This window comes from Phalacrocorax aristotelis, chromosome 3 (assembly GCF_949628215.1).
Source record: "Phalacrocorax aristotelis chromosome 3, bGulAri2.1, whole genome shotgun sequence".
Lineage (NCBI taxonomy): Eukaryota > Metazoa > Chordata > Aves > Suliformes > Phalacrocoracidae > Phalacrocorax > Phalacrocorax aristotelis.
The window spans coordinates 34,657,311-34,684,406 of record NC_134278.1 but is presented as its reverse complement, the minus strand read 5'-3'; the positions used below and the strand labels follow the sequence as shown (position 1 = coordinate 34,684,406).

Here is a 27,096-nt window from a genome sequence, read left to right as displayed (position 1 = left end):
ACGACCAGGATAGACTTCCTTCTGTAAATGTTAATGGGGTATTTGAAAAGAGGCAGAGCAGTGCCAAAGAATTTTTCAAGAGCTAAAAGGTTAAAGATGTCAGGACATCTCTGTATCCTTGCTCATTCTCTCTCTGAGTTGCCTTTTTGGAGGTAGTGAGTATTCTCACCAGGAAAAGAGAAATTCCCCATTTATTACCCATGTCATCAGTCTCCATCTTGCAATTCTAGCCTCCCAAGGAGCAGGCCTGATTTCTGTTTTGAATAATGAGGCCAACAGTTATCAGATGTCATTGCCAACAGCCATGTCCGGCAGCCAGTGTCTCCTACCTAGACTGATGCCCTACGGTAGTCTGTTGCATGGTTGATCCAGTCAAGGTTCAATCCTCAACACGATCTTTCCTGGAGAAGCAGTTTGTTGATAAATATGAAAAAAACACCCATTATACTGCGCTTTCCAGCACACCAGTGAATGTATCACATGAGATAAATATTTAGTCACTTAAATAATAAGGGGCCTTTTTCCCCCACCACCTGGGTGCCAGGGAACAGCAAGAGCAGGGCTACTCACTAAGGAAGTTCATAAGGACTCCTAAGCCTAAGACACCCTAGAAGGGCCCTGACTCTTGGGGTCTTGTGTAGTCCTGGACGTCTTAAGACCCTTGCAGGGCCAGCCACAGCACTTAAAATGTGGCAAAACTGTAAGTACAGCAAGAAATATGATAATAGGGAATATTAGGACCATGCCAGACTCACCTATAGATGTATTTTAAAGGTACTGGGTGTAGAGCTGCACTTCTGTCTAACAGCCTGCCTTCAGCACACACTTAATTCAGTGATAAATAGTTAATTTGTACAACATCTGTTTGGACACGCAAACATTAGTTCTGGTTTCATAGAAAAATGTAACTAAAAATCAAAATTGTTCTTGTTATCTTGGTTATCATAACCTTGCTTTCTGTGAGTGTTATTATGTGCCGGAGGTATATTCAGTATCATTTTTCTGGTTTTGTAGCCTCCAGCACTTTGGTTTTATGCTTAGGGAAGGAAACGGTGAAGAAGTAGGAAAGTTCAGCAGAAATATGATATGGAAGACAAAGCTTGGCGCAGAATCGTAGCCACTAATGAAAACACCTCCCGGGTAGCTTGCTTGTACTCTGTAAAGCTGAATCTGCACACTGTAATCTAACAACACAGCTGTAACCAGCACAATCACAATGACATTTAAATCTCTTTATAATAATGAGGAGCTGGGCTTTGAAACCTATAAAACCTATGGCATGATTCAGCCTTACCTTAGGAACAGCCTGGGAAAAAGGTACCTGGGTTATGTTTGTGCAACTCAGATCTGTAGTTATGTTGCCTGCTCACATTTATTAAGCATAGACAACCCCTGAAAGACTCAGAAATTCAGATCACTGTATCTGATACACCTTCTTACAGGATGCCTGATCCTACACTTTCCAATGAGGCATTTTCAATAGCGACAGTTTCATTCTGCAAATACTGAGAACCCTGTTACAAATTAGAAGTCCAATGTCCCAGCAATCCCACTGTGCTTTTAAGAATCAGCATTGACTTATGGAAGGAATTAAGGGCTAGATTTTCATTTACACCACATAACCCCACTGTAACTCCAGTGACTTTAAAGCAGTTTTTCAGCACTTACCTTAGCATCAGCAGAAAGTTACGCCTTGCACATGTCAGTAGGTCTCTTATAAAAGCCATCCAATGCTGTGTCATTGCAGCAGAGCTTGCAGACATCAGTTCATAACAAAACAGCACTGGAAAGGACATCAAGAGATTACTTATTCCATCTCCACCACCTAGACAGACTAGTACAGACCCAGATCATTATTAGCAGATGTTTGTCTAACTTCCTTTTAAAGAGTGTCTTGCTGAAGAAGCAGGCTGTCTCCCACAACAGCCTATCCCACAGTTTGTTTGTCCCATTAGGAAGGTTCTCCCTGGTATTTAAACTGAAACTTTCTTTATGCTATTTAATCACCTGCTTCTAATCTTACTTCTCATGGTCACAGCAAACAAATTATTCTCCTCAAATCTTCAAGAGTTTTTGATATAGCTAGACACAGTTGACAGAGAAACTTCTTTTCTCACACCCCTACCTCCAGGGGCTTCAAGCAATCCTAATTCATTTAACCTTCCCACGGTGGCTTTCTAGACAACCCTTGTTGACTGCCCCTGAGAACTCCACAGCCAGACCACTGGTTTCCTCTTGCAGACCTCGCTAAGACATGGCTGTGACATTCCCAGTAGCTGAGAAGTGGAAGGGTATCACGCATCTCCCAAGCTGTACTCTTGTTTATACATCAGAGCTTGTTTGTCTTTTTCCACTGCAGCTTAACATTGCTGAATCTTGCTCAGCCTGTTTACGTTAGCGTGTCCTGTTCCTTGACATCCTTCACAGAGGCATCTACACTACACGTACACTGCACGTGATGCAGAGGAAGAGACTCATGTTCCGTCCAATAAAATACATCTCGAATATGTGTAGGAATGCGTTTTGCGACCTGTAAAACAGGTCACGTAATGTCAGGCTGAAGAGTCAGTTTTGTTGCTGCTAGCACAGAATAAATACTGAACTATACATTAATCTAGTACCAACAGTCTAACATCAGCTTCATTAAAGCTTTGCTCCTCCTGCCTCTCTCGCTTGCCTTCTTCGCCACAGCCAGCTTTCCCTACGTCGCTCAGACAGACTCACGTCCCATTGCCAAAGGTATTTTTTGGCGGGTGAGCAGGCACAGAGGCTGGCTGCTGCCCCGGGTGGGAGATGGCCTCTCTCATGCCTGGTCGTTGGGGCAGGACAGTGCAGATAGCAAGCGCTGCCTGCCAGGCTGCTCTTGCTCCAAGCAGCCACCTTTGCTCACTGTCCCTCTCCTCATCACCCCGCATCCATCATGCAGCTGCCCGGACCTGAGCAGCACAAGGTGGTTCTTGGCTTAGCTTGCAGTTCACACAACTTCTTTTCAATCACCTCTGGTAAAAAGGGCCAGGTACAAACACAAGCCAGATCCAACCCCACCAGTCGCCAGGTGAAATGTGCTAATCTAGAGGGACCTGGGGTTTAGGTTTGTGTTTGAGAGTGTTCCTGTATTTGACCTTGTGCCACATTATCCCAACCCTACTTATTGTAAATGTAGGCAAATAACATCATTATGAATAAGTGGGAAAAGAATGAAACTAGGGAAACAGCTGAGGCAGAGCTGGGTAGGTCACACTAGACTTTGTTTTCTATATAATGCACTGTTAAACGTCTCATACTCCTTTGGTGAGAGGTACCATTTTGAGACCACACACTGTGCTTCCTCATGAAGGATTCACACCATTTATTTTTGGCTTTGCTTCTCCTGATTCCTGTAATAGAAGTCTTCTAGACTGTAGTTGGCTTCTGTGTATCACAAACATGGTGGATGGAGTCAGGGAAGGAACCATGGACACTGTAGCATCCCATTTTAAATGGAACAAGCAGAATATGAAGCAATGACAAACCCACCCCTTACAGCCATCTCAATATAATTTAACATTGTTGAACATTAAAAGTGTTCATATTTTTATTGTTCTAAGATCCAATTAAAACCAAGAAGGGAGAAGCAACAGACCTAAGCTGCATGTGAACATCCGACCAAGGAAAATGATCATGCACGGGAACAAGACACATAAATCATACTGACTCTCATCTAACATCCAGCCAAGCCATTCATCTTTAAATGATCACTATGGTGTGGTGATGATGCATAGGTCATTCCTGAAATCAAATTGCACACTGTAAAGAGAAAGTCATATGGCACCTTGCTGATACAAGCTTTTGTACTGAACTTAGAATACAATGTACAGAAAGATCTCTGGCTTAATTAGTTGCCCACTGAGCTAGAGTTGGCTGCTATCTTTTTTCTCCATAATAAACCACAGAGTTTTCTCAGTACATTATTTCCACATGTGTTTATATTACTATCCCTGCCCCTTGATCCAGCATTTTAATAAGCATTCATCTCTTTAAAAATATAAAGAAATGTCTATCCACTTACCTAAAGTATCCCTCAGCCCAGTCGTCCCTTTCCATCAGCATGAGCCAGAAGAATCCCCAGGGAAATCCATAGATTCTCTCTGGTAGTCAGCTGTTGTGAATCAGATCAAGAGGCTCTTATTTATACAATTTTATTCCTCTTTATTAGGGATATGATTTCTCATTCTTTGCTCCAGACATATTAAAATCCTCTCTTGCCTAAGTAGCAGTGCCTAAGGTCTCGGCTGGTTTCAAGACACAAACACCCTGCTAGTGCCAGGCAGACGTGTGCTACCACAGCAAAGGGAACAGGATACTGAGGTCTGAAAGCCAGCACCACCAGCTGGCACCTCCTCTACAAGTGGTAACAGGTATTTTAAAGGTGTCCATGGGTCAGAAAAAAAAAAGAAAGGACTCAACACTTCTTTGCCACTTACATGTGCATCTGCCTGACACTTCCAGTACTGCTTGTGTAGGAAAAGGCAGCATGTTTACACCAATATTTACACTTAAACTCAGCTCTGGGTGCTTCTATGTTTCGTCTTGTAGCCTGCACCTTTCTAGGAACTAGTCTGTATTCTACATGTCTTATCTTCCCAATTTGCTTTATTTCGGGGTAATATCAATATTGAAACCAAAAATTTTAAATCTAATACTTTGACAGCCAAAGTGGATTTAAGATGTTGTTTCAGCTTACATTTATACAGTCTTGGCTTTGTTCATATTTAATACAAAAATATTTTGAAATTAAACAATTATTGACAAAATTGAAATTCAAATGTCCACGTAAGTGACTCAGTCTGGAGACCACAGTACCAAGTATTGCCAATCAGACTGCAAAATTAGCTTCCTGTCATCTACCACCCTACAAATTTTAAACTGTCTGAAAATGTAACTGTACATTAATTTCTTTTAATAATACAATATATTGAGTGGCATGGTAATAAACTCTGTGTTTCCCATTTCTTACAGGCTTTCATGAACAGTGAATCAACTTTATTGCCTTCTCAGTGACCATAATAAAAGTGTTGGCCTAGAAGATAGGCTTCCAGGTTTATTAATCTATTCATACATCAGCTGGGAGATTATGGCAGACAATAGTGCATAAAACTACATAAAACATATTTTAAGGTAAAACTAAAAAGCAATCCTTGTAGACAGCTTGGAAGGAATCCGCAGTATGGATTTCATAAAACACTTAAAATGGAAGGCAAATGAAGAAAATAAAACAGGATAGCAAATGCAACAAACAGTACCTAAAATACAAGACAAAACATGCATGTAAATTGCCAGTGGGAATATAAACAGAAAGCAAGTTTTGCGGCTAAATAAGCCTATTCTGATATGCCACTGTTTATTCAAGTGCTTGCTATAGCCTTATGGAAGCAGAGTCAATGATAGGTTTCTGGACCCAGATAAATAAGAGTGTCAGGGACACTACAAAATCATGTCTGTGCCGCAGGCAGGATTTATAACAGCTCCTCCGTGAACTGCCAGTGTCCTACATTGACTTTTGTTAGTCTCCCTGTCCAGTACTGCCATTCCCAGCTCATTCGTACCTAACTGCTTAAAAACCCCACTGTCAGGATTCAGTCTTTCAGTTGTCCAGCTACAACAGTTGGATTCTGTTATCCAGCAGGATAAAAAATTATAAAGCCTAAATATCTTAGGCTTCCATGATATTCTTTAGCCTACAAACTATTTTCAGAAACCTTAGTATTAAGATCCTTTGACTCTTTTGATTAATATCTACGCTAAATGCACCTTGTGGCTATTTAAATCTCTTATTATTTTTATTATCATAATAACCTCTATGAAAAACTGTTATCACATTAACTGTCTGTTCTGCAGAATAAGACACTGCTTTCTTTAACCCCTTCCTCATACATCTCGCCTGCGAGGTCCCTGATCATTTTGGCTGCTGTTTCCATTTGGAGCCCCTTGTCACCGGAGTGCTGTGCCCACGTCAGAGCAGCTACGCCGGCGGAGACTACAGCAATGTTGGCTGGAGAAAGCATTGCTTTTCAGACAGCACTCCTGTTTACACAACCCAGTACATTTACTTCTTTTGCAATAGCTTGACAAATGTTGTCAGATGCAATAGCTTGGCCAGCAGTCAGTGAATGATCCATTTGTATTCTGGCTTTTCTGCAGAATTTTCACCTTGTTCATCATTCCCCAGTCTGCATCTGTGCCACCGATCACTGTCTTTCCTGAGCACAGAGCTTTGCTGCTCTCTCTGTTAATGTGGAACCAATGCTTTTAGAGCATTTCTGCATTTTGGCAAGGTCAACTTGAATTCTGGTCTCTGCAGCGCTGGAAGTCCCCCCAGTCTATTGCTGCCTGCAAATTTAATAAGGCTCTTTTCTAGCTTTCCAGATAGGAGCCCAACACACCCCTGTGAAACTTAACGTAACTTTCCCTTCTGGGGCTTCAAAAGATCTGCCAGACCTGCATAATCCTTCCTCCACTGCAACTGTCAGTTGTCTTAAGGCTTTCAAAGCCTGGAAGAGGATGATAAGCAAGTGGCAGTTACATCCATCCAGGGGTCCTTGCACCAGAAGGACTTAGGGTTTGCTTTATAGCGGGTAACAGCAGAAACACATCCAGCCCAGTAGAGAGGATGAGGATGCTTCCAAAGAAAGGTATGAAAATTTAGCTGCACAATACTCTATATTACATCCACTCTATTCCTAATCTCTCACAGTTCGAGGTTAGTTTAAACTCTGATGCATGAGGTTTTCACTTCTCCTTTGCCCAGGTAAGTACAGCTGTACTCGGTCACAGTATGCTCAGAGGTAAATCAACCCTGGAAGTCATGGCTGTGTTAGATTGCATTTTTTTCCACATGGAAAATACGTTACCACAAAGGTGGTCACTGTATGAAGCAGCTCCACGTCTCATGGGGCATGTCTTGCTCAGGGGCTGCCCTACCTCTGATGGAGTCCCAGGACTTTCTGTATCGTACTGGGACTTGGGTCATTCCCAAGAGCAGCCAAAGGGTGCACTGGTGGCTCATAGCTAACCCTTTCTTACCCTTACCTATATCTCATCTTTCCCTCTAACTTACTGAGCTTGCTGGATCTTAAGATACTTTCACTAGGATATCAGTCTCCTTAGGCTCCTCTATAGCAGAAGCACAATAAAATAAATAAATACATAAATCAAACAGGAGATCATTTAGGTGCTCTGACTTACCTTTTTCAGAAACCCATCTCCTTTCATCAATTTTTCAGACACTATGGGAAGATTCGCCTCCTTGCTTACTCCCCTAAGGTCGCAGTCCTGTCACCCCTCAGGACTGCGCTGTGTTCACTGGGACTGCAGTAATACGTTAGTGACAAGAAGTAAACTCAGATGACAGGAATCAAAGGGAAAACAAGAAAAGGATTATTTGCAGAGCATAGAAAGCCTGCAAACAGCATCCACCATTTTATATTATTAGAAACGTATATTCTCCACATTCAGCAGTCACAGCCTGCTGCAGTTCTCATTCCCATTAAAGATTACCGCTCCTCAGTCCCTAATGTGCTAATAACAGGGAGAAAGGAGGCAGAAAGGGAGTAAGAACAAATGGAAGACATCGGGCAAACATTGTCTTGAGCGTAAGGGAAAATATTTTCTGAAAACAGAAAAACCATGAAACCATCTTCCACTTTGGGAAGTGCTTTTCTATTAAAGGAACATCAGCATAAGTTATGTGTTAAGGATAAGAACACATATGGCAATAAGATTAAGCACAGTGGTTTTATTGCTGCTTTATCTTCTCATACTGGGCAAAAAAAATATAAACCCACAAACCTGCAGCTCTTAAAGCAGTTACACATATGGGAGGAAAAAAGTAAGAAACAAGACTGAGACATTCTGTATCTTTTATCTTCTGCTGCCCTCTGGAAACAGGTCTATTTTCTGCAAGGCCTGAGGATTGCAGGGAACATGCTAAGTGAGCAGAACAAATTATAGAATGGGATTTTTTTCAAAGCCAATTAATATAGTACTTTTTCTTCAGTGGATTCTTGATTTGTATGACTGAGGTATTTAAAATTCATCAAAATAAAATATTTCAAAACTTATACTCCTACACTTTACTGTATTTCCCTGTAAAAAGATATTATTGGAACACACAGTGAGACACCCTACTGCAACAAACTTGTACCGGTGCAGGAAAAGGCAGGCTCTACCTAGATGGTATGAGGCTTGCAATCTCACTAGCAGGGAAGAGACAGCAGCAGCTACGTACAGGCAGAGGGCACAAGAAACAGTGAGGACATGCTGGTCATCACAATATCTCTCAGCTCCATGGGAGTAAACGGCTTGTCAGCGCTCACACATACCATCGCGTGAAAAATCACAGCAATGGAGACCTGCTGGAGGGGTTTGCAGGAGTACTGATCAGGCTGGGGAGGAGCTCATTTTCTTCACAGCAGCCCTAACTGTGCTGTTTCAGATTCGTGACCAAAACAGTGTTGATAATACACTGATGTTTTAGCTGCGTCAAGGCCTTCTCCTTTCTCATGTGGCTCTCCTAGCAAGTAGGCTGGGGGTGGGCAAGAGGGTGGTAGGAGACACAGCCAGGACAGCTGACCCAAACTGACCAAAGGGATGCCCCATACCACACAGTGTCATGCTCAGCAATAAAACTGGAGGTACTTTCCAAAGTAGCTGCTGCTGAGAGGCTGGCTGGGCATCAGCGTGCTGGTGAGAGGTGGTCAGTGATTGCCTTTGCATCCCTTGCTTTTTCTTTTATTCCCCGCCCACCCCCCGACTTTTCCCTTCCACTATTAAACTGTCTTTATCTGCACCCGTGAGTTTCTCTCTCCTTGCCCTCCCAATTCTCTCCCCCATCCCACTGGGAAGCAAGTGAGTGGCCCGTGAGTGCTTAGTTGCTGGTCAGTGTCAACCCACCAGAGCAGGAAAGCAGTGATCCAGCTTTATAAGTGCATATAAAAGCATGCAGAGCCATGCACGTATCAGCCCCTGGGGTATGCCACCAGTGGGCTTTGTGCTGCTGATCACAATCATTTTCAGTCTACCTCAGTGCCAACCCACCAGTTATCTATGAGGATGTTATGAGAGAAAGCCTTGCTAAAGTCTATATAAACATCCACTGTTTCTCCTCAGCCACACAGCCCATCCTCTCATCATAGAAAGCTATCAGGTTGGTTAAACATGATTTCAGCTTCATAAATCTGTGCTGACAAGTCCCAAGTGTCCTTTATCCATCCTGAGTTTGAGCTGATAGCTATTTATCTGTAAGTAAGACCGAAAAGGATTTTGGTCTCATTAGGCAACAAAAGCTCTGAAGTAAAGAGTAGATTTGTGAGACATCAGCACAGGGATGGTTGCTGAGCTCATGGGCGAGATCACTGACACATCAGGGTAAAAAGATGAGCAAGGCTGAGCAGAACCTGATCTCGAAGCTGAAATGGCCCAGGAAGCTCTTCCAAGGGCAGGCAGGAGGAACCGTGAGAGAATTGTGAGGACAATTAGGGAAAGGTAGTGTCATGAAGGCCAAACTTCTAAAGCATGAAAACCAACAGTTAAAATAGCAGTTCACCTCAAAAAACCCTAATTTGCACATGAATTATTTTTTTATAAAATACTTTGGTATAAAGATTACTTGGAAGTCTTTTACTGCCACTACAGGCCCCATACAGCAATAAGCTCCTTATCTGAAAGGGCTGCTCCTGTTCACAGAAACAGTACAGTTCCTGAGGTTCTCCATGAGCACAAAGAGCCTGCCTTGAGTTCATCACATAATCTTAGATATACTACTTCTGTTGACGTTAACAGCAAAGCTTGCAGTAACTTCATGTTGACTAAAATAATATACTTCTAAAACGTGGTGCCCCCTAGCTGGAAAAGGCCCACACAAAGATCTATAAGGTCATGGTTAGCAGCCGGACCATGGAAGTCACCATTGCACCACTTCAGATTATAAGCTTTAAAACACAGGTGAAGCAGCCTCTAAGACATGCTGAGGATGGGCAGCGGTCAACACAGTACAGAAACTGCGATCTAATACAGGTGGCTGTATTGTTAAACAAGGAAACACTAGACATTTGTTATTAAAAGTCATCTTTAATAGAATTTAAAAATAGCTATTGCAAACTTTATTTGAAGAAAAATAAAACAATGACAATTTTCCAAAATCCTGTGAAAAAGTCTAGTTCCTTAACACTTGTTTTATTATTTGAAAAGAGAGAAGCAATTTGCATAGCTGGCACGTTAGTTCACCTCTGTTTGCTCTAAACAGCTCATAAAAGCATTCTTTTTCTACCATTTCTGATTTGATCAAAAGTGGAAATGCATATGATGGACCTAAACTAGATCAAAGTAGGTATCTGACTAGGTCTCAAGGCAGCCAAGAATTTTAGTTCAAATCACTTAAGGCCTGATATGGAAAAAGAAGAGATGCAATAACCAGTAGGACAGCTAATGTATGGTACATTAAATCTGTTTATATGATGCTTCCTCTGAGCCAGCATTTTTTTTAATATTTTCTCCCGGATATTAGTATCCCACCCAAGCTAACAATACTAAAAACCACAACAAAAAAATCAATTCATAATATAACATGATAAGATCTGAGCAAGGCTGATGAAACTTTTGGGTAAACATTAAGGAATACAGAAATAAAATGTATTATTTGAAGTTAAAGAAAATCTTGACACTGGAATTCTGGTGGCTCAAATGTAGCACACAAGCCATTAATGCTTATACACATCTGAAAATAACAAGCTATCCATTAGGAAAAATAATCACTGGATTGATCTAATACAGCACACTGTCAGAATTTATTACATAGAATGGCATTAGTGCAATGATATTTGCAAGTGGCACAGAAAAATATAATGAACTGAGTAAGAAACAAGACTGAAGTCACATATTTTGACATGGGGAAAACTCAAAAGACCTGATCAAATAACTGTTGTTATATTTTATGGATAAATTACCAGTGAGAACATCCAATTTCAAAATCTTCTATGTTTTTAGAGGACTAAACACATAAAGATGGTTCTCTGCATAAAGATTTTATGGTAGAAGAAGAAAGGCTATAACATAAATATTATTGGCCATTAAATTTGAATACTCTTTCTTAGTGTTTGAGATAGAAAAATTGTGCCATTAGGCACCAGTTGCTTTCCAAATATTATCTTTTCTAAAACCTAACTGCATGTTTTGAAAAACAGAACATAACAAAATGTTGTTGGTTTGGGCACTTTGTGAAGATCTTGTGTGTTTTTAATTGCACGTACATTGCACACTGTAGTACACTGGAGCCTACATAATGGCTATGTATATACATATGCTTTCTACAGGAATCTGCTTAAACCAAATATTGCCAATATTCACCAACCTCAACAACACGTTTGGAGAAATATTGCTAGGATAATATTTTGAAAACGGAATAAAACCGATTTTTGAATCTTAGGTTCGATTTTCAACAGTACTTTTCAAGGCAAAAGAGGGGCGCGTAACGTTGGACCTCAGCCCTCCTGTTTGTCCCGCACCAGTCTGCACCCTTTATCACATGCCATTGATGTGCACAAGCCACAAGCTCCTGCTTGTGAAGTAAATGGGAGCACAGTGGTGCCATGCTGAGAACCAAACCAGCCACCGAGCCGGCCCAGCAAGCGGGCTCTGAGGTGCTGTAAACCCATGAGGCAGCACTCGTTCCCTGTTCTGTACAACAGCATTCAGTATAGAAGGTTTCTAGATGACACACACAGAGAAACCTGTAGAGAAAACTTCAGATAAGATCATGGATAACGGCAAAGGTAGGATTTGGGGAGGGAGATTCTTTAAAATGCATTATGGTTTTGTTTTAAATCTAATCTTAAATAAATCATTGTTTCTTATTGATTTAATGATGTATTAATGGCTCTGCATAGACCATGTCCATTGACAGCATGTGGCTGAAAAGGGCACGGGAATTACCAGAGAATACTCAAATTTCAAACAAAGAGCAACCACACAAAAATGTTCAGGCAATGCAACATGAAGGCTCCATCACAAAATACCTTTTCCTGACTGCTTTTAGCACCATGCCTTAAAGTTCCTTAAAGGCCTTGCTCTTAAAGAGTTCTTTTGCTAAAAGATTTCCTAGTAACTGAGTGGGAGCATGTCCCCTCTAACACCAAAACCTGATACATGCTGAGCATTTTTGTAAAGGTTCCTACATAACAATGAGGAAAACAAAAAAGTCACTGTGCCACCTAACATTCCCTTTCCTCTGTTCCACTCACTGCCAACACACAATACAAAATTTATCCTCTGCAACTCATTCAAAGCAATAATAGCTGCAACTGCAAAGTGACCAAAGGCATCTGTGTAGGAAAGTTCAAGGCCACCTAGTGTAAACATTCCTTTGAAGTCATATGACGTACACTGTTCCTTTAAAACAGCTTGGTACAGAGGCAGATTTGGATGTCTGTAATGATATGCCTGCTGTATAGAAAAAAGTAAAATGGAGGATGTTTGTTCACTGACTCCGACAATTTCCACGACATGGAGCATTATGACTGATGCGTCTTAGTAGGGCGTGCAAGACAGCCAAGAGTCATTTAAAAACATGTGTTGTTTGTCTCAAAAACAAACGTAAGGAAAGAGTAATAAAAGCTGCCCTGTCTGCAATTAGGCTGAGCAGTTTAAATCCATTTTTCTTAGGGATATTCAGTAAGCTGGGACTGCCTGAAAAATAAAACTAATTTATTCCTACTATCTACTGTAAAGGAGTAGTTTATCTCTGGCACATCTTTTCTAGAAAATAAGCCTCTTTATCCTAACATTAATCAGGTATCAATGACCCCCACAGAAACTCTACATATAGTAAAAACTGGAAGTATTGTGAGCTTTGGGTTCTTGAAATTATAGTAAATGGAGGCAAATGACATGTCAAGGCTGTTGTCCCCAAAGGTAAAAGAAGGCCTGCTTTCACAGTTCTCCCACAGCAAAACACATCCCAGTTCAGAGTGTGAATGTACTCCAGATCTTACACTTGGCACAATTCAATCTATGCTTCCATACATGGGTAAAGGATTTAAGACACAAAGATATATTTCAGTTTGTATCTTGGTTTCTATTAGCTCTGGAGCCATGTAACCAAGGGCATGACTTACAGAGGGTCAGATCCTGCGTCCTACTGACTAAGTAGTGCTTTGGATTTCAATAAATATAATATTACTTCACGTGGGTCAGAGAGGAGCACGGGCACTCATGTTAAAGCACTAATCAACTATTCAAGGGGCTAGATCCAAAGTGCACCAAAGGCAAATGAAAAGCATGAACTGGCTACAAAGAACCAGGCCTAAGCTCTGCCAGAGACAGAACAGAAACCCAAGTTTGTGAAAAACTTTGTAAATTCTAAATACAGCTAAAGTAAAACAAATAACTCCACCTAAACCAGTTTTATGGTTAAAAACCTATACCTCGGTATTAGAAGGCACCCAGTTCAGGAAGTTCAGGCCTCTTCCCATGCTACCATGCACTAATTTCCTTTTTGAACAAAAGTATAGATGAGCATATAATACAAAAATATACATTTCAAGCAGTAGCAAAATTTGAATAGAAATTAGAAATTGCTCAAGGAAAGTGACTGCCGTATTATTACATGTGTGCATGTACACACTCCGTCTCAAAAGGGTATGAAAGAAAGGGAATCAATAGCCTTAAAACTTCTAACTCTGTTAGCTGGCATGATAACTACTAACTTCATTTTAGTCACTAGGAATGTTATCAGCTTGGCTTCCTTATCAAAAAGAAGTAAGCATTAGAAATCACAGGCAGTGTTCAAGAGCATACATAGGCTGCTAGACAGAGAAGGCGTTCATACACTCACTCAGGAGGAAAGAGCTCCCATGCTCACGTTTCCACACTCATACAGACCTGAAGCTGCCCCCATGTGCAAAGAGCAGGTTTGGGTGTAAAAGTGCCTGCTGCTCTTCACCATCCGTCTCCTCCATCCCACTTCAGCAAAGCACTTAAGCATACAAGGGTGTGCTTGAAGTCAAGCAAGCATGTAAATTGTTCTGCTGCACTGAATGCATGTCCAGCCCACACCTCCTAAAAGCCTCTCCCACCAACCAACAACAGGAGCTGCATGCACAGATGGTATTCAGGGCCAACCAGCTGACATGGCACAGAGCGCAGTAAACAGCTGTTCAGGGTTATACCACTTAAATCGTTGATGACACCGCAAATGCAAGACATAAATGATGCCCCAGAGCGACATTTCTAGAAGGCTTTCGAAAACCAGAACAGGATCAAAGCAATCTGCATCCTGCTGACCATAAATATGCCAGGGGACACCAGCATTCTCACATGGAAAGAGAATTAGGTTTGTTTCTGAATAACCCTGGAAAAATGAAGTCTCAAATGTAGACTCCATTTTTGATACATTTACAGCCTTTCAGGGCAAAATGCATGAGAACATCCTTAGGCCTTATTTTGAAACATGAAAATAAGCTTATGAATTGGCAAAAAATCCACCTAGCTGCTCTGTAATGATAAAAAAAGACTGACAATTTTCTGGAGTGTTCATCAGTTTGTGAATGCAGCACTTTTTGGCTCTTGGATCTGCTCTGAAGCCAGCTCCTTTTATTTTTCATATTATCCCCCATGAGAGCATACAGCAAAATTCAATATTAGTGTCAAGTGTCATGTCTGCAGAACAGAACAAAGCGAGCTCTGATACCAAGCTCCCAGCGCTCTGCTTACCAACACCCAACAGAGAAGCAGCGTTTCAGAAAAGCACGGTAAACTAACATATGTCCCTACAAAACAAGCACAGTTGAAAGCTGGGGTGAAAAGGGAGCGGGAACATGGGGCTAGGTTTGTAATTTCTCAGACTGCTTTCTTGGTTAACTCTGTGCTTCTTCACAAAATAACTTCAGTATGAAACTAACACTTGGAAAGTTTTTCCAGCAGACGCTTAAAGAAGTTTTCTGGCACAGCCAGAAATTTACCACATGGGCCAGCCCAGCTCTCCCTGAACGCAGCAGGAGTTTGGTCACTGTAATCACTGAAGACGGGCTGGTATCTGAACATAAAATTTTCTTTGGATAATTTATGGAAACCTTAGATGTGAAACATAATCTGTTTCCTTTTACAGCACCCAACTGCACAGCAAGTTTACATGAAGGACAAATAGCACGCAGAACAAGGAGGCCAACGAAGAGTGCTGAAGCAAGGCTGTAGAACCATCTCGGTGGCAAAGACTGCAATCACTGTCACAGAAGTCACAAGGGGTTATACTTTGCATTACTTCTGAATTGTAGCTTCTCACTGCTCTTCTCCCTGTTCAGAAAAAGGTTAGTTAACATTAGTTAATGAACTTTTGAGAACTGACCAACCAATCAGCTTCACAAAGAAAGCATTTTTAAAGGATGCACTAAACTCTGATGCAGACCTTGTCATGCACTGCAGAATACTCCCCTGAGTGGGTGTTTAAGCCTAGGCATTAATGTTCATTCTTTTCCCAAAACATCAAAACATTCTCAATATATTCAGGCAAATGCTTGGTAAAAGGCACGCTTTCATAGACTCAGTCTCAACTGTTAGACCCAATCTGTTCAGAAACTTTGGTCAAACATCTTAAAAGGAATTTTGCCCCTACCTACGCAGTTAACCCCATGACAAAGGAACTGGGATACTTTACCTGGCAGGTTACTGGCTACGACATTTAAGAGCTAGGTCTCTCATAACTGACACTTTCTCTCCCACTATTATGTTCAGGAGCTTCAGCTTCCTAAATGTGGGACTGCCCACCTCACCTAGCTCCTGCTCCTGTATTTTGCTCCTCAGTTTCCTGAAGGGTTGCTACAGAGCTGAACAGACTATAAGCCTGGAAAGCCGTATCGATTTCAAAAACTTTAACGCATGGTAATTGCTCACGGAACAGGCTTTTGCAAAGTTTCATTCCCTTAGTGGGTTTTGTGGTTTGAAGGTTTTCATTCCAACTAGGGACACTGCAATTTGTTTTTTCTTAATAGTATTTAACTGAAATTATATTCAGTTTCTTTTCAAGTCTCAAGATATTAAAAAATAAAAGTAAAAGATGTACCATTATGGGGCCTAATGCTTACCCAGCAGTGACACCCAACTAGCTCTGAACAAAGTCAGGTAAGAGAAGCAGCAGAGTCATTTGAACATGCTAAGTAGCTGTGTATATTAACCCTGGCATAGCTTGCTGGCACTGCTATATTGGCACCCAACCCACTTCTTATACCTATACCACTTGTAATATCTGCCACACAGATGTAATTTTTGATAAATGCCAGCGCATGAGGAATCCTTAGACATCTCTTAGCACTGAATATGACATGAACCTGACTGTCACCATCACATAAAATACACACCTGCAGCTTGGGTCACCAACTATGAGAATGATGGAAAACAATAGATTAAAATAAAAGCACATTCCTGTATTAGATAGGAAAGAGTTCTCTCAGAATAACTCAGAATCATGGCATAAGTATATATGTCGACCAATGATATATGTCTATGCTACATAGTAATAGGAATGGAATCCTGTAAAATAATATCTGAAGCAACCTTTTAAGTTAAGGCCGCCTATTTGCAGCACTGATTACATCATACAAAGTTGAGTCCTTAAGGATATTGATTCGTATCTTTAATTTAATATTAATTTGTTAATTGATAATTTATAGGCACTATATGTATTTAAACAGAATAAAAGTATTTATACACGTGCATTTATATGTGACTTTTTTTGTACACCTATTCATTAGCCTATCTAACAGTGTTCTTACCAAAGACTAGGTCCTGAGCTCTTCTCCTAGTCATTGAAGCATACAGAAATTCCTTTTGGCCATAGAATCTAAGTGTGATGTGTTTGTCTCATGTAAAAATTACTCTAATTTGTTAAGCCACTAGGACTTAATGGACAGTTTCATTACATCTGCTTATTTCCTATTTTAGTTTAAATTTCTGTTATTGAACAAGCATTTCAGCCTACATATAATAAATATGATCTTCACCTAGCTACAGCAGTACACATCATAGTGTATTTGGTTGTCTTTTGTCTTGTGCTAAAACAAACCAAAGAGAAGAATATTGCCTATACAACATTTTTATGCCTTATCTCAAACCAAGCCCAAATCCTTAATAATGTTTCAGCTGGCTGGTGTACTGAAAACCTCTCTAATATCTTCTCCAGCAGCTTGTAATCTTTATATGCTTTTCATTCTGCCCAAAAGCTTTGTACATTGCTGCCTTTCTCTAAAACATGCTCTATTAAAACAAAACAAAACAAAACAAAACCACCACAAAACCCCAAACCAAAAAACTATGAAACTATTTTTCCCAGGTAGATCTTTTTTGCATAACTATAGAAATCAAACCACTGGGATTTTCTCCTGTGAAAGACACTTAGTTTAAACAAGAAACAGCTGAAAAACCTACTTGAAAGATAATCATTAACTTGGTAAGTGAACCACAGTGAAGTTCCTGCTTCATTTTGGTAGTGTTGGAAACACATTAGGCCATATTGAAGCCAATTTATACCAGCTGACAATTAAGTTATGACAATTCACACCAGCTGAGGAACCAACCTCAGGACAGTAAACATGTACATGGAAAAACACTACTATTTGTTAGAAAATTTGGCATGTCGGTGTCCAAAAAGGCTGCAGCTCAATGAAAAAAAGCAAACTTCAGTGCAATGTGGCTTTATCTTCAACAAAATTTGTCCTGTTTCTGTGAAAAGAAATTTTCTTTTAAACTTCAGAATCATTAAGATCTATTTGGAATGACTGACACTTACTAGGTTCATAGTAATCCACTATAGTCACTGAAGCATCTTGGATGTTTGCCACTTTGAAGTCTCTCACAGCCGGAATATCCACACAAACCTGTGTTTCATTTAGCTAGAAAAACAGAAGAGAAACATCCTGAGAACCCTGGTGATGATGGTTTCATGGAAGAGGTAAGGAATTCTAGGTCAGCAGTAGCCCCTTCTGTTTCTAAAGACTTGGAGTAAGGATGCATATAAAGATGCTTATCTCATTCATAGTCATTTTGGCCAAATTACAGACTTCTTGAAATGCCTGCCTTCTTATATATGATTTTTAAGAAGCTTAATCTAGAAACTCCTTATAAATATAACGGAGTTGTACCTACCCAATCAGTCTCACTAAAAAAACAGTGGAACTATTAATTCAATGTCAATAGCAGATGTTGATTTCCCCAAAGAATCATAATGTCTTTCCAAATTTAAACCAAACAATGGCAGAGTCAAGATTAACATCACTAGAAACACATTTCTTTCTAATTTTCAACTTACAGAGTCTAAGTATAGGTTGACTTTCCCATTGTCCTTTTCCATCTTCTTAACTGTATTGTCTAATGGAATGAAATCTGGTGACACGGAGAAACCACTGAGTAAGCCAACCTCCATGAGGACCATACCACTACTGGGAGCTGCGCCAGAACCCAAGTACCTTTTCAAAACACAGAGACAAAGAAACTTTTAGCAGAAATACAGTAGTCCGCTCTCCAAAGAAACTATTTGATCATTAAATCCCAACTATGGAAGTAATAATGCTTAAGAATACTTAAGAAACAGATGGAACAAAATGCCAACAAGAAAATTTCTAGTGATAAAGAGATAATAATTGATTTCTCTATTATTCTGCCTGATAATTTCAGCCACATATACAAAAGCAGGTTTAGCACTGAGAAAACTATAGTACATAAATCATATGAAAGACTACTCTGACACCACTAGGAGCTTTCCATTGGAATCTATAAGTGCAGGTTTACATCACAAACATGCAGGAAATACTGCAATTAAAGCCATGTTTCAAAATAAGTAATTAGGAACTCTTGAACTGAAATACACATATTTCCTCTTATGGATGCATTTGTTTGCTTTTATTCATTTTTGGAGGGTGAGCTAAAGATATATGACAAAAAAAGTCTCCCAAATCTTTTCATATTTCCTTCATAGAGATTGATAGTTCCATTAACAAAGTCACCATCAGATTATTTCTCAAAGCTCCAGTTTTAAAATGCATGGCTACGTTATTCATCCAGTTTTGGAAAAAGAAGATTTAATAAGTTATGTTCCTTCTTTCTTCCTAAATAATGCTTATTATTACATCTTCTTCCAAGATGAGAATCAGATGCTGGACTAAAAAGTGATGCTCTGTTGAGCAAGCCTTACATACTATGGTGCACAACAGAACTATCAAAATATATTTATGGTGTTCTGTGCTACAAGTGATACTTAAATGACCTGCAAAAGATTGTATTGCTTTAAATAAAGCAGGTGGCAGAAGACGTTCCCCCCCACCCCTTGGCATCATCTAACAATTATTATTGTTAGAATAGAAGTGTCTCCAATCCTCATTTTGAAGGCCTGACGGTAGTTGAAAGTAATTGGATAAAACTATTTCTTTGTAGACCAGGAGAGTTTAAAAAAGGGAAGACTTGCTTTCAAAGCAATGCTGTTAAGCATGGTAGAATGGCTGATTGAACGCAGATATGACTTTGAAAGAAATACAGCACAACTGCTGACTCCAGTTGGCTCGTGAGATTAGAAACAAATGAAACCATCTGTCAGATGATGCGCTGTGCCAAAGTAGCTGCCATTGAAAACAAATAACTGAATTGGAACTGGATGTAATTATTTCTGCATAATTACCAATAAGAGGGGAGGAAAATACCCAAGCTGTCTAGCCAGCCTGGGATACTACCAAAATAACAACAGGTAACCAAACCAGCTTGGTATTCATAAGAAGTGAGATACATCCCTAGAAGTCATGAGGATCTAGCTCTCTTAACAAAGAAGAGAGACAGCCTTAGTGGGTAGCTCCCGGTATTATCTCTTCAACTCCATGGTCTCCTTAAAACACACAAACAAACAAAAAAAAGCAAAAAAGAAACAAACCACCGAACCACAACCACCATGCAAGAATGACCAGTTACAGAGAGAAAGAAGACTTGAAACGTGTACCTGAAGAGCACTGAGAATGTTTTGAGTTGAATTTTATGTTTCAGCTCTTCAGCAAAATGAGATCTGTGTGAGACCCTCTTATAGATGATGCAAAGAGGAGAAAACAACACCAAGCTAGTGTAGGCAGAAAGCATAGACAAAAGAGTGAATAGAACCATCAGCAATCAGTTTCCTATGCCTGGAAATGGTATGCACGCAACAAGACTGACCAGAGAAGAAACTGGCAGCCCTGGGTATTTGCCTTCCAAACAGTGGGTTAGCTCCTCTAACCAAGAATCAGTTTAAATTGAATAAGACATTATCTGCTCCAGTGTCGTAAAATATACCCAGTTGAGATAACCATGGCCAATCACTATCAAGTTGGTTAAAAGAAGGTAGAATATTCTGCAGATAGAGAAAGAAAACAATTGCAAAGCTGCAGCCTCCATTACCTAACTGCATATCCACAGCTAGCTAAACTGGTTGTGATTTCAGCAGTCTTTCTGTATTTGCTTACTTTGGTTTCTCTACCAAAAAGCCACATCATGCTGTAAAGATTATAAGTAGACCAACTTTAAACTAATTCTGAAATTTAAATAGATAATACATATATTATATAAAATACATAGGGAAAAGTAAAGAAGAGGGTGACTAGTCTATCAAGCCAAGCAACCAGAGATGAAGTCTCAGCCTAAAGAGCAGAAACACAGACTTACTAGAACTTGTATCAGTCCACTTTCCATTGTAAGAGTTGATGGATCTTAATGTTCCAAATATTCTCCTGGGGCAGATTTATAATGCCACTAGATTTTCCCCTGTCCTTTGAACACTTTGCAATTAAAACATCATCACCCTAGAGCCTTCCCAGAGAGATGGAGCCTTTCCTGTCTGTATTCCTGAGCCAAAGGCCTTAGCTAGAAAATCAGAATGCTTAGCCAAGACTTATCCCAGACCCATCATGTAAGCCCTTTATATGTCAGGAGTTTGTGCTAGACTTCAGAAAGCTGTTGACACTTCTTAGAAAACTTTAAAAGAGAAAAAAACCATTCTATTTCAAGAGCTCTCATGTATTCTAGTGTCCCTGCCCACCATCTGTATCACTGAATTGGTTACCAGAAACACATAAAAACAGGGCCCTGGCTTTGTGCCTTCTGGTTATTTCCCAAATTAAATCAATCCTCTGTGTACTGAAATCATATTTGCTATAGCTGATTATTTGTGTGATGGTGTCACCTAGAGGCTCCATCTCCAGTCACAGCTCCCTTGTGGTAGGCAGAGCATAAAAACAGTTCTAGGCATATGGCGTTTAAAGTTTAAATAAATAACCAAAAGAGGATGTGGAGGAAAGGAATGCAAGAGTAATAACAGTGGATCAGGTGGTACTTTGCAAGTCTTGCATTTACAAGGAACCCATTATAATGTCACGAGAAGAAAACAGTATTTCTAGAGGAAGTATTCACAAACAGATGAAATTCTAAAGTACAAAGAATGTAGTCATCTCAACATCCGTGTAGATAATAAAAGACAGAAGATAAAAATCATAAATATATATAGAGATACAATGTCCTATAGGGTTTTCTGTGAAATATACAGTGCTCTTTAACTACAATATGAAGCTCATACTGAAGAAACGGCCAGAGAACAACTGTCTTCATATATTTCTTTTAAATACATGTATAAACACTTTCACAGCAAGTAAAAATGAGGCAGCAAAGCAGTCAAAGAAACAACTTGGTTTAATGACTAACCTAGGAATATGAAATATGACTGTTCAATGTCACCTGGTCTCATCTGATCCAAATTCTGTCCTGGTAACAGCTGGTGGCTGTTCTACAGTCTCTGAGATGATGCTTCAGCAGTCTCAGCTCAGTTCTTAGTAGGTGTTTACTGAACAAGAAACATCTTCCCAGATGCACCACCCCACCCCTCCGCCTTATTCAGCAGAAAGAATAGAATTAAACTGGCCAGAAACCTCACCACTCTTTCAACTCTAGAATGATGCTTATATTATATTTTATTACCAAAATCATAACTATAAGACTTACTGGTAAATGAAAGACCACAAAGATATTTTCACAATAAGACAAAACCCCAGTTGAATTTATCATTATGTTAACGCGGATTTTGAGTCCTGCCAAAATTGTTCCTAGCAAAGTTTATTAGAAGAGATGACCAAAGAATGATTACTTCTGTTTCATGTATTTCACGGTGTCTTCAGCACTTCGGAACTTCCTTCTCTTTTTTTTTTTTAAAAAAAAAAGGTATCTACTTCTAGATCAAAAGCAAAGCATTCTGTTCATGAAAGGTAAGAGTAATGGGGAGTTGTCACAGTCTGTTACTAGAATTGTGAATGTGGAAGACACTGGTTCAATTCTCAAGTCTGTCCACAGTTCTCCACATAGCTAAGAAGCACTTGCACCAAAGAAGCCTTTGAGCTTTTTCTTGTATTTCACACAAACTCTTCCATACTCCTCTAACATTTAGGGTACCACTATCTTTATGCATACAAGTAAGAAAATATGACCTGGCCAGCAACAATTTTGCACAAAAGATCGATCACTCTATTTATTGACTTATGAATTGCTTCTTAGTTTAACTACTGCTGTTCTCACAAGTAATTCTTTGATTTTCTTTAGTTATATGTTTATATCCCATACATTAGTAAATCCATACAAACAGATAATTTAGCTCATTTTAAATAATTTTAAAGCTGTACAGACAAAGAGGTGTATGAAATGCTCCAATTGAATTACCTACCTTGTGCACACATTCAAAGTCAAATGGTTTTTATCGTCTTTGTCATCCTTTACATCAACATTCAAATCAAAGGCTTCTTGTTTTCGGACTGATCTGAGCCTCTGGTCGGAGTGTTTTGTGTTGTAAATAACATTGAGCTGTGGATTGCAAGATGACATACGTAAAGCAAATCTGTGTGGTTAAAACACTATATTTTTAACAGCATAACACCAGAGGAGTGCTCACATGAGACAGGATACATGGACCTGATCTGACAGTTACACATGAGATTCATATGAATTCTCTGAAAGAAATATCCTTTCTGAACACTTTGTAATGCAGCAGAACCAGCACAATTAGCAGGGCACAACTGAGGCAAACACAAGGGAGCTCTAGGACAACCAGCAATTTTCTCCCTAGCTGCTGTCTGCTGGTTTATGTGTGCAGTTGCTTCCCGACAGCATGAAATGGGAAGAATAAAGGCAAACTTCAGAGACTGACACCCACTGGGTTAAAAAAAGACAGGCTGTATATGAAAGCAGAGCAAGAGCAAATACATAGTGTATGTACAGAATTTATCTTCAGTCTTCATATCATAACATACATACACTCAAAACAGATGAGGAATAGCATGTTACTCCAAGCTCAGAACAACACAGTTTTCTTGCCGTTCAGTAGTTTCATTATCTGGTTCATCTGTGCAAAGACAAAGCTGCAGTCTTCAGTCTGCCTCAAGGACAGAGCTCTCGCCCCTTCTGCTCAACAACTGCCAAGCTCTGCTAAGTGAGCCAAGTAAGGAAGTAATGCAGGACAGTAACATGAATACAAATTAAGCTCATCTGTTAGGTACTGTTCGAAGAGTTTGCAATTCTTCTAGTCTAGGTGTGTATAAGACACTTGAAACACTGGTAGGAGAGTGGTAAAACCAGAAGCCCTTAAAAGAGGTCTGAATAATTAGGAGATAGCCTGATTATCTCAATATCCTATAAAATTACCAGTGCCAACAACCAAAGCAGAAATGCTGGAGCTGAAGTTGAGCAACCAAGAGTACTCTCACATTATCAGCCATGACAGAAAATTATGCAGTAATAAAAAACCAGGCTGTACTGCCTACAGAGTTGAACTTGATGAGGTAAAGAAACAGCTGAATCATTACCTGCAGTGTTTCTTTAAAACTGCCTTGCTGTTTTAAAACAGCAAGTTTTAAAAACAGACTGGAAGATGACAAATGTGACAGCAAGTTTTAAGAGAACTGGGGGTCTAGAGAACTGTAACTGCAGGTATCAAGTAAACTTGGTATCTGTACCAGAAAACACGGTCAAAACTATAATAAAGGGTCAAATTATTGGATAAATAAGTAAATATGACCTGTTGGATAATACACTGCTGTTATAAACCCACCAGCTACCTGAATCAAATGAAAAAACGTGGACAACAGAGCTCTGCCTAGTACAAGCTACGTGGATGTTGCATTGGCATGTAGCTGGTTAGGAATATTACCAGCTAAAGGTACCAGAACACAAGAAGGACATGGAACATGGAACTGTTGGAGTGGGTCCAGAGGAGGGCCACAAAAATGATCGAAGGGTGGGAGCACCTCTCATACAAGGACAGGCTGAGAGAGTTGGGGTTGTTCAGCCTGGAGAAGAGAAGGCTGCAAGGAGACCTTATTGTGGCCATTCAGTACGTAAAGGGAGACTATAGGAAGGATGGGGACAATCTCTTTAGCAAGGCCTGATGTGACAGGACAAGGGGTAATGGTTTTAAACTAAAGGAGGGTAGATTTAGACTGGATATAAGGAAAAAATTTTTTAGAATGGGGGTGGTGAAACACTGGAAGACATTGCCCAGAGAGGTGGTAGATGCCCCATCCCTGGAAACATTCAAGGTCAGGTTGGACGGGTCTCTGAGCAACCTGATCTAGCTGAAGATGCCCCTGCTTATTGCAGGGAGGTTGGACTAGATGACCTCTAAATAGACAACTTCATGGAATCAAAATTTTCTAAACCCACAGAAACTACCTCCACCTGAAGGTCTAAAATAATACATGGTAAGAGGTAGAAGACAGTCAGGTAATATGTTACATTTATTTATCTTCTTATACTCCTTCCTGAGCATCCACCTCCGGCTGTTGTGGAAAACAGAATATGGGGCTAGACTGAGCTTTGCTCTCACCCAAAACAGTCCCTCTTGTGCCTTCTCTCTAAATACAGGAACTAGGGGAGCAGATTCAAGAGGAGAGAAGGGTCGTGCTTCTTCATGCAATACACCATTAGCTGCAGAACTACTTGCCACAAAAAGCTGTGGTTGTTAAAAGCTTAGAAATATTTAAAAAGTTACATATTCATGGAAGAAAAAAAAAAAATCCATCAAGGAAATATCAACTGAGAGAGAGAGAGCACAGAGATGACCTGTGGATTGGGAAGGCCCTGTGCTGCAAATTGATGAAGGGCAAGAAGGTATACTAGTGAGATATCACTTCATGCTTGCCCTGTTCCAGTAATCTTCATTGGCCATCCTCTTCCTACTGCACTATGGGATACAGGATAATGAACTATATCAGTTTCCCTAGCACATCTGCTCTAGCACACTCATGTACTTATACCCAATAAAACACACCAAAATTGAAATTTACTTTGACAAAACATTCTAAGGTGCTTCAGACTGGTTAACACCCGATACGGTGTTGATAGTAAATGCAGCATCCCTTTGCTGTGGCACAAATGGGACACCTTCTCTAACAGAGGACAAGAGAATTGGTTGCTGACTCAGCACTTCAGTGTGGTGAATCAGAAAGATCAGCTTTTAAAACCCTAGAATGACAAAACCAAATACAAGAAACTAAGAAAATATTTACTATCAAATAATAGTTGACATTATTTGGCAAAATGGTGATTTTCAACAACAACAGAACACTAAGTTTGCATACAGTTTTCACATACAAACAATAATCATTATCTGTTCCCTTAGTCATCAAGATAAAACACATGGCAGGGCAGGCAAGGTTCTCCTTCGATTTTTCTAGAAAAGTAATCAGAAAGTGGCTCAAATAACTCCCCATGCAAGAACCCAACATGCACTTTACTTAGCTAATGAAAAGGGAATGAAGAGTGTTTCTGAAAAATCATAGTCCCTTTACAACAGTGTCTGGCAGCAAACGGAACACTGTCAGTCCAAATCTAAGGGTATGACAGGGGGGTTTCCAAGATATAGGCTAGCAAGTCAGTTATAGGCTAGCAAGGCTGTGCAAACAGAGTTTAAGTTCTGATTTTTGCTTTTGCCGCTAAGTCTCACTCCTCAATACGAAAGTTATGATCTTTCTTTCAATCGACACACACGATTGCTGTTGCCCTGCCCTGCACTGCTGAATTTCGCATGCTGTATGAGTACAGAGCTAATTCTGTACAGGCGCTCGGGACAACCGTGGTGCAACAGTGAAGATTTATCCTGTACAACTGCTCTGCAGGAGAAGGCAGTGCCAAGGATGAAGCCGATCTAGAAAGCCTGCCAGTTCAAGGCATGCAGAAAGTTTGGTAAAGACAAGCTGGCAGTGCCTCAACAGTCTGTCATCACAGAAACTATGCTGTTTTAACTTTTGCCAGAAAAAGCTAATGAATGGGCATTTACTGCCAGTGCAGGATGTCTGAAACCACATACTGAACAGGTCAATCAGCTAGTATTTTCATGGAATAAGTTATTGTTGTTACGGTCTGACTTTCCTTTCCTGATTTCTCATGACAATGAAGGAAAAATCTTTTTTACAACACAGGGTTTAATTAAAGCCTCCTTCTTTATACACCCTTACTTTGGGGACAGAAGGCTATTATAGAGAAACTAGCATTAAATCAACAAAACGAGCAACTGCATTTCTTCTTAACCCTTTTAAGAAGTTGCTGCCAAAGCTAAAGGCAGAACTGGTCCAGTCTTGTCATACTGCAACCAGTTCCAGTGAGAGGCCCAAGAAGAGAAAACTGAAAGCTCATCTTCTGCAAGAGAGATGCTTGTAACAGTAACTGACCCAATCACAAGAACTACCTTCCAAAAAATTATGATGCATTTATAATGCCCTAATCAATGTCTCTTTCCCTATCCTTTTTGTTCTTCAACTCTTCAACTAGCAGCACAAATGCAGTTGATTGAGGGCATTAATTCAAAGAAATAATCTCCAGTATTTTTCTGTCCCTTTTCGACTACTTTTGACTACTATTTTTTGACTACTTAGTATCCACTCAAACTGTAATGGAGAAACATGCGCATTTCACAGTGTACCTTTGTCAGTACCATCACACTGAATAATATTCAGTCCCTTGCCTAAGTCTAGTAAAAATACACTGAGTGGAAAAAATGGTCAGTGCATTTCAGTAACAAGTAACAGG

The 27,096-nt window shown here is 40.0% G+C and overlaps 1 protein-coding gene across 1 annotated transcript in view; it reads right to left on the bottom strand.

Annotated features, from left to right (window-relative positions):
- Positions 1 to 14,556: 14,556 nt before the first annotated feature.
- The window catches only part of CD109 (CD109 molecule), a 77,997-nt gene continuing 65,457 nt past the window's right edge, over positions 14,557 to 27,096 (bottom strand). Inside the window, exons 30-33 of the mRNA XM_075087095.1 lie at positions 22,742 to 22,878; positions 18,332 to 18,488; positions 17,813 to 17,915; positions 14,557 to 15,324 (exon numbers count right to left, since the gene is read on the bottom strand). Of these exons, the coding sequence (XP_074943196.1) occupies positions 15,134 to 15,324; positions 17,813 to 17,915; positions 18,332 to 18,488; positions 22,742 to 22,878 (588 nt within the window). The 3' untranslated portion in view covers positions 14,557 to 15,133. The remainder of the gene's footprint in view (positions 15,325 to 17,812; positions 17,916 to 18,331; positions 18,489 to 22,741; positions 22,879 to 27,096) is intronic.